General features: G+C 36.8%; 2 protein-coding genes and 1 pseudogene across 2 annotated transcripts; all 3 read right to left on the bottom strand.

Annotated features, from left to right (window-relative positions):
• Positions 1-335: 335 nt before the first annotated feature.
• LOC114726289 (uncharacterized) lies at positions 336-3,687 on the bottom strand (annotated as a pseudogene).
• LOC114726288 (disease resistance-like protein DSC1) lies at positions 3,688-5,009 on the bottom strand. Its single transcript, XM_028912873.1, has 2 exons — positions 4,043-5,009; positions 3,688-3,953 (listed from the first exon to the last, which is right to left on the bottom strand). The coding sequence occupies exons 1-2, from the start codon at positions 5,007-5,009 to the stop codon at positions 3,688-3,690; spliced, it is 1,233 nt and encodes a 410-aa protein (XP_028768706.1).
• Positions 5,010-5,648: 639 nt separating this feature from the next.
• On the bottom strand, positions 5,649-7,929 carry LOC114726287 (TMV resistance protein N-like). The gene is made up of 3 exons (XM_028912872.1): positions 7,597-7,929; positions 7,454-7,521; positions 5,649-6,603 (listed from the first exon to the last, which is right to left on the bottom strand). The coding sequence occupies exons 1-3, from the start codon at positions 7,927-7,929 to the stop codon at positions 5,649-5,651; spliced, it is 1,356 nt and encodes a 451-aa protein (XP_028768705.1).

Genomic DNA, 7,929 nt, shown 5'->3' with positions numbered 1-7,929 from the left:
TCTTATTTTTATTTGTGCAGAATTAGAAGCAGAAATAAAGAGAGTCGAGATATCCACATTTAGTGTTTGACTGTACTTCAAATCAGATTATTTTCAATAAGAGAATATTTATGCATAGTACGGGGAGGAAAAAAAAAAAGAAAGGAGGCGAATCGACGTGGCTATTCTGATGTTGTGTCATGATATCCAGAAACACTTGTCGTTTTGGATATATAATAAACTCATATTCCGTTTTGGTTCTTAAAGTTAAACCAATCCTCAACCTGGTCCCTTGCATTTCAACACTTCTGATTCCCTCCTCCTTGACCCTTCAACTACTAGCTCTTCAATTAGATCTTGAAACATGACAATTTTTTTTCTTCTGTGATGGGGCACATTTAAAACTTTAAAGGCCAACCACAATTCGCTACATCTATGGATCATTTTACATAATTGAGTACTCAATCCTCCTTAAAATGAGAACGAACATTAATAAGAAATCAACTTGAGATTTGGCACTTCCTAAGCTAAATATATCTAGCCAAAACAGAGCAGAAATCTCGTTCCTTTTCCAAGCAGGAGACCCAAAAAAAAAAAAAATCCTCTTGATACAAGGCACTAGACAATAACAATGAAACCAACACCAAAATTAAACACGCGAAACAAAAAGAAAAAAACTTTCTTCTTCCATAGCTCTTTTACAGATCTTGAACACTCAAGCCTGCGAGCATTTAGAGGAATACAAGTTACAGAGTAGCATCCAGCATGATATAGCACCGTAAGAAAACATAAACGCTGACATAAGGATTTTAAGCGTCACTGTGTAATTTCGCCTGTTGTGACAATGTGCTTAGGCACATGTGGCTTATGCCTTAAAATGTTACGTGTACTAGTCACACCCATTTGTACGGAGGATCTAATTTGCATGCATCAAGTAAGGACAGGGATCATTCATTTTTACTAACCTGGAGGAAGTGATTGCTTCAAACTTATCAGCCTTCTCCGGGTCAAACACAAAAAGCGTGTACAAGTACTTGGAGCATCGGACCTTGAAATTGACAACATCTCGGCTCCTCTTGATTTTCACTGGTCTTGCAAGCTTCCTACTTGCAGTGAGAAAGGAAATCCGTGATCTGATGGATCTGCTTAGGCTGCGTAGAATGCACAACGTTTTTACTTTTTTTTAATCTAAGAGAAATTTTAGTACGATGAGAATCGTCATAATTTGATATGTACAAGTAATGAATTAAAACACCTTTTTCTAGAGGGATAAAGTGTTTAAATATCCTGAAAATATACCCCAAGGAGCATCCAGTATGTAAAAGTTTTTATTTGCTCTTATATGCCCTGAAAGTTTTATTTTGTAACATTTCTTCCTTGAACCGTTATCGGTCGTTAAATTTGACCATTAGAGACACCAATCAAATAGCATAACTTAACTGTCAAACTTAACAGCTAATAACAGCCAAAATATTTTTGCTACAAAAATAAACTTCCAGAACATATAAAAAACAAGACAAAAAAAAAATTTCAGATGTTGGTATTCCCTTGTGTATACTTCCGACATATTTAAGCATCTTATCTCTTTTAAAAGCTAATCTCTAACTACATCTTGCATTGAGAGTTAAGACTAAATTTCCAGCTATCAACAAAATCATTAGACTTGCTAGCATATCATACAAAACAATTCAATATCATCAATTAACAAAATGAAAATTGTAGTGCACTCGTAAGTGTCAGCATTGATATATACAAAAGGACCTAAACTAGTAATCTGAGTGTCCAATCATTACGCAGTAGAAAATTGACGATCCAGGATTCCCCCCTGCTTTTAAGATCACTCCATGAAGGTGCGATAAGACATGCTACCTGTCAACTAAAAAAAAAGCACAAATAACTAAATAAATAAAACATATTGACGGCTGCATTTTTCCTACGGTCTCTTCATATCCTTGGTTTTTCATTTCTTTCTTTCTTTCTTTTTTTCGGGTTCTTAATAAACCAGATGATGGGCCTATTCCAAAACATTCTCTATAAACCTAAAATGAGAGGCCTTTGTCCTAGGAGATTATAATCGTAATTAGAAAAGACTAAAAATATTAAAGGCTGAGGGTAACAATATTACAGAGGATGAAAAGACAATGAACAAAGTCAGACGCAAAGCTAAAACCAGAACAAACTATACTATTATGCAATTAACTGTAAACATAGTACTGACTAACATATGACTGAACTTCTACATCAAGACTTCAAGAGAAATGCCTCTGAAATTATATTACAAGAAACCTGCTCAAGGTAATTGATGGGTATCTAAATAAGATGGGGAACACTATCCCAAAGGCTAACTGTTGAGGTGGGCGAATCAACCCACTTAAACAACCCATTGAGCATCTCATTCTACTCAATGTGGGACTGATCCCATACTATCAAGTCCCCGTCAATTGGTCCCTGTCAGAAAGCTGATGTCCCAGCGGCTGCACTCCACAACACTTCACTCAGCCTCCTATCGGTCAAAACCCTCCATGGGTAGCCCTCTCTATAAAACCATCAACAACTTGGCGCTGATACTAATTAATGGGTACCTAAGTGGGATAGGAAACCCTACCCCAAAAACTAGCTGTTAAAGTGAGAGAACCAACCCACTTAAATACTCTATTGAGCATCATATTCTACTCAATGTGAGACTTGGTATCCCATACTACCAAGTCTTCGTCAGTAACAAATCAAAAGAAATCACCCAAACTTCAGAACAAAAAGAGATTCAAGCATACCATAAGAGTTAAGCACATTAGAAAAGCAGCCGCTTTGAAACATAAGTCAGTGCTATTCTTCAAGGATGACCATTTTAATTCTTGCCTATGCAAAATTTCAACCATCAATTGATTCCCATATATGTAATATGAAGAAAATTCATGTACCAAGGAATGAGAGGGGGGGAGAGAGAGAGAGAGAGAGAACCAACCAATCATGGAAAATTTCTCTAGACCATTTGCCTTTCATTCTGCATGCACACTGCAGTTCCAAGGTGAGGGAGATAGAGATGAATTGGACTTTTGGATCCAAAAATAGAGAAGATAAAGATTCATTGCTTAACAGGAGTAGAGATTCCATTTCAACTTCCATTCTGATTGTATGAGTGTTAAATCATTAACATTCTGAGTTGCCATGGCCCATGGACTGAGTGCTCAGCTCAAATTCCATTCCCACGGAACATCTAAACAAGTGGATTGATCAAAGAATGAAATATTCTTGGTTGGATGGAGTTGTTATTAACTTATTGCTCATCAATATTTTGCCCTGATGGGACCTGGAAGATGTTTTATTAATGTTGGATAGGTTCTGGCATACAGCTTGCAGCTCGGTGACACAAGGAGCAAAATGAAGACAAAGTTACACCAGCAAATAGTAGAACTAGGTCTAAAACACTATCCTCCTTTGCCTCAAAAATAGTGTCAGGTCCTCTCCTGCACAAAACAGTGTCCACCTTCGCCTCAGTAGCATATAGCCCTAGAAACGGTCCAACTCAGCCCTTGCCACCGTGGCAACTTTAGTAGGTGCAACCTCAACTTCTTTAATTGACTCATCAGTCCCGCTAGCAGTTAATACACCCTTGTTTCTCCTTTTCCTAGAATAAACTGGGCCCATAAATGAATCAGGCTTATCAGGTCCCCACTTTGACTTCAATGTTAACTCTGGTTCCAATTCCATTTACTGTTCTGAGACATATATTGGATGGACTCTGCATTCTTTGATCAAGTGCTCATGGTTGACCCTCTCGCCATTGTCATCATCATAAGTAACAACATAGAATTCAAATGAGACCTTTGGGACATCCTCACGTTGTCCTAATTTTGATTTAACCCCTTCCACAATGTGTATACAGTATTGGGGGTCATACCACAGAAAAACGTGATCACAGTACAATTCTGTAATGGAATAACCACATGTACTTGATCCTTCAAGCTTTTCACCATCTTCAAAGCAGCATGAACATTTCAAGTAAGTTGGACATGTTTCATTTGAGGTGAACTGGGGAAGAACAGTGCAGAAAATGAAACCCAACATTTATCAACAGCTGGTGAAAGCTGCATAGACATGGAAGCCTCTCTTATTTGATTAGATCTGAACCCCTTTGGAACTCTGTTACTCGGATAACAAAAAACACTTGCTTCTAAATTGTCAAGAACTGCTCGCTTCAATGAGAGGTAGGCATTGTCCATTATATTGCAAAGTGAATGCTCATCCAATTTCAAACAATTCACAAACGAAAAGAAATATGACAAAATATCTTCTTGCTGTGGTGCAGATGTAGTTATAGTGAATACATTCTCTAGTGACGTGCAGTTAGTTGCATCTAGATGCATAACTGATGGTGGAAGTTGTGGTATAGATAGAAGCCTCCTGCAATTCCTTAGGTAAATTGCTTGAAGCAAAGAAAGATTTTTAATGCTAGCAGGTAAGCTATCAATACAACTTCCTTTCAGTCCCAAATACTTTAATGATGAATAAGTGCCAATAATATCAGGGACTTTAAAGAAGTCACTGCATCCAGCTATAAATAGCTCTTGTAAATCAAATAAGGCATCGAATAGGACATGAAGCTTTGGGCTTTGATTCATTTGTCTGCAATCAGAAAGATTAAGCTCTTCAAAAGATCTCAGGCAACATAACTCATTTATGGGAGGAATCTCTAGTCTTGAACCACCTAGTATGATCCTTCGTAGCTCACTGAGACTCCCAATGGATGAGTACAGTATTTTGGAATTTGAAGTTAACAAATCCAAATCTGATATTTCCTTTGATGACAATGAAAATTCCTTCACGCTAAAGCAGAAACTGACATCAAAGTTTCTAAGGGATCTAAAATTACCCTCACTGTGAAGAGTCTTTGAATATTTGGAGCGGACTAAATTCAAGGCAACAGTCATGGAAAGAGATAATATGTGTGGATCAACGTTACAGAAACTTTCGCAAAAACAAATACCCTCCCACTCTATTTCCTGTGCCTTTGAGAAATCAAGCAAGTCCATGGACTGTTTTGATCTGCCAAGGCTTATTCTCTTAGAATTCACATAATCCTGAAGCAATTAAACAAATGGGAAAAATTTTAGAATCTTCATAGAAGACGACTAATTAAAGATACAAATAAAGCTACCTGCACTAGTCTCCAAAGTTTCATAACATGACTGTTTGGCATAGAATGCTGAACGAGTTTCTCAGGATAAAAATTTAATGGTAAAGATTTGTAAGGGTATCCATTCCACTCTAGGCTCCCTGATTCATCAGAGAATGACTCAAAACTTGTTAGATGGTGCTTATTACAGGATCTCACATGCCAGGGAGAGTAGAATTTGACAACTCTGAGATTAGTCATATTTTTGAAGGTGTCAACATTCAATTGCACATCTTTAAAGAGAGAAGCATATAACACTATGCCTTTAATGGCACCAGTTCCCTGAAAAATAAAACAAATTCATAAGAAAAATAAATGATATGAATCTTGCTACACTTTGTACAAAAATCATTTGTAGAGAGAGGATAAGATGTCTTTCTTGTACCTTATTATTTTTTAACACATCATACACTTCCTCAAAGTCCTTCAACCGACTACGTCTTCCAGGATTTTCCTTGCATTCTTGCCTAACTATTTCCCAACCCATTTCTTGAATTCAGTCATGCATTTGTATTACCTTGTCATTTGAAATGGATATAAGAGCTCTATCTAGAAGTCCTTCTATTCTATAAGCAGCAAAAAGGTTATTGGCATCAAGTAGCCTTATGACATGATCTTTATCTTCTCCTTTGTAAAAGAAAGCAATGTCAAGAAATACATCCCTTAGCACATCATCTAATCCATCATAGCTCGTTTTCAACACATCTTGAATTTGAGGATCGGGGTACCCCTCAAGTTTTCTCAGTGTACTTTCCCATGTTCTTCTGTCTTTAGAACAAAGAGATGAACCCACAACTTTTAAAGCTAGAGGAAGGGCCTTGGCATAACCTACTGCCCTTTTTGAAAGTTCCTCATATCCCTTTTCAGGATGGCTTTTTTTGAAGGCATTTAAGCTGAAAAGCTTAAGGGATTCTTCAGGGCCCAATTCCTTGACTTCATGTATGGCATGAACTCCTCCAGCAGTTAGCACTTGCTTGTCTTTGCTTGTTACAATGAATCTACTACCAGGTCCCCAGTGAATTCCATCTGTAACCAAATACTGTAGTTGTTCTGAAAAACCCACATCATCAAGCACGACAAAAACTTTTCTTCGTCTAACAAGGCTTTTATGAACAAAAGAGGATTTTTCCTCTTGCAGTTCAGAAACAAGTTTCTCTCTTAAAGATTTCAGCCGATGCTTTTGCGATTCTTCTCTCACATTTTCTAAAAAGTAAGAGCCGTCAAAGTGGGAAGAGAATTTGTCAATTGCAACTTGTGCAATGGTTGATTTACCGATGCCACTCATGCCCCAAATTCCAAGGATTTGAACTTCCTCTGACTTCCTTTCCAAAAACGATCTAATACAATCAAGAAGTTGATCAATCCCAGCAAGGCCTTTTGATTCACTAGGAGAGATATTCAACCTTGACGAAACACCATTGACAATGTCATCTATGAGCTTAGAGTCATTACTAAATCAGAGAAGGAAAAAAGAATCAATCAGGACAAGAAGATGGAATAAATTAACTGATCAACAAGTGGAATACTGATATGCATACAATTCAGTGACTCCTAATCCAAATCGTTCGTTGGACTTAATAGTTAATAATTAAGGTAAATATTCTCATCAATAAAATGATGTCACATTTTTAATCTTCATTCATGATATCAACGGTACTGCTTTTGCATCGTTTGCATTCAATTTTGATGTGACCACCAGCAAAATTTTAACCCTTTTCTAGACATAATTACAATAGAACGGCGCAAGGCAATCTCACCCAAAAAAAAAAAACACTCAAGGTAAATGTAATATCCACCTGAGCACGGAATGGAACTTTTAAGATCCAGAATGAAACTGTTGCAATTCATATTAGGAAATTACCAGCTAAATATTCTGATGCAAAACATGCTCTAGCTCTACGAAACAAGAAGAAAAGTATTTCAACGTCTAAATTAGGTAGCCTGCTACAAGCACACAGATATATCAACTGCCAGAAATATTTTTCTTTTTTGGAGCTGATGTCAGAAATAAATGTTTAAATACTCCTCCGATCGTTATTATAAGACTCAATTTGACTTTTTATTTGGTCCTAATTATAAGACCCAATCCATTTTGTCTCTTATATTTATGCATTTTTTTCCAAGATAATCCTTCTAATAATGATAGTTTTAGCCAATATACTTAATTAGTAAGAATATTTTAGGAATGACAACACTTATTTATTATAAATAACCAACTTAACTTACTTCCTTAATCTCCTCAAATAAGTCAATTGGGTCTTATAATTAGGACCGGAGGAGTAGTATTTTTCAAATTTTTACCGATAATCGGACGTATTATAGCCAGATAGCTCAGCAGCATTCTTCAAGGCTGATCTCCAATTTTGAACCTTCAAGCCGTTTCCTTGAAACTTTAATTCATGTTTAGCAAATGCCCTCTTTTAAGCGCCTTGCTGGTGCTGTACATTCGAGGGATCAAAGTAGTAAAAAACGGGTAAAACAATTTGTTCCTTCATTTTCATGATTTCTTCAAGCTCATCCAAACACCAGCTTGAAGAGGCGTAGTTTTTTGAGAATATGACGATTGAGATTTGCGAGTTTTGAATTGCTCCCCGAAGCGAGGATGATATTTGTTCTCCGCTTTTCATTTTTTCATCTACATAAGCCATAATTTTCTCCCGACGTAGTTCCTTTACTAGATGACTCAGAAAACCTCGTCTAACATCCTTGCCGCTGAAACTGATGAACACATCGTATTTTTTTTCAGAATCATTGAAGAAAGAAGAAGAAGAAGCCAT

Source organism: Neltuma alba, unplaced genomic scaffold, assembly GCF_004799145.2.
Source record: "Neltuma alba isolate B1F8T4 unplaced genomic scaffold, ASM479914v2 tig00012357_pilon, whole genome shotgun sequence".
Lineage (NCBI taxonomy): Eukaryota > Viridiplantae > Streptophyta > Magnoliopsida > Fabales > Fabaceae > Neltuma > Neltuma alba.
The sequence above is the reverse complement of the archived record's forward strand: the minus strand, read 5'-3'. Positions and strand labels throughout refer to the sequence as shown.

Coding starts and splice junctions, on each gene's coding strand:
- LOC114726288 (XM_028912873.1), bottom strand. CDS start 5,009: ATGGACTTGCTTGATTTCTCAAAGGCACAGGAAATAGAGTGGGAGGGT. Junction 3,954..4,042: donor TTCACCAGCTGTTGATAAAT/GTTGGGTTTCAT, acceptor GCTGCTTTGAAG/ATGGTGAAAAGCTTGAAGGA.
- LOC114726287 (XM_028912872.1), bottom strand. CDS start 7,929: ATGGCTTCTTCTTCTTCTTTCTTCAATGATTCTGAAAAAAAATACGAT. Junction 7,522..7,596: donor ACTACTTTGATCCCTCGAAT/GTACAGCACCAG, acceptor AACGGCTTGAAG/GTTCAAAATTGGAGATCAGC. Junction 6,604..7,453: donor TATAATACGTCCGATTATCG/GTAAAAATTTGA, acceptor TCTCTGATTTAG/TAATGACTCTAAGCTCATAG.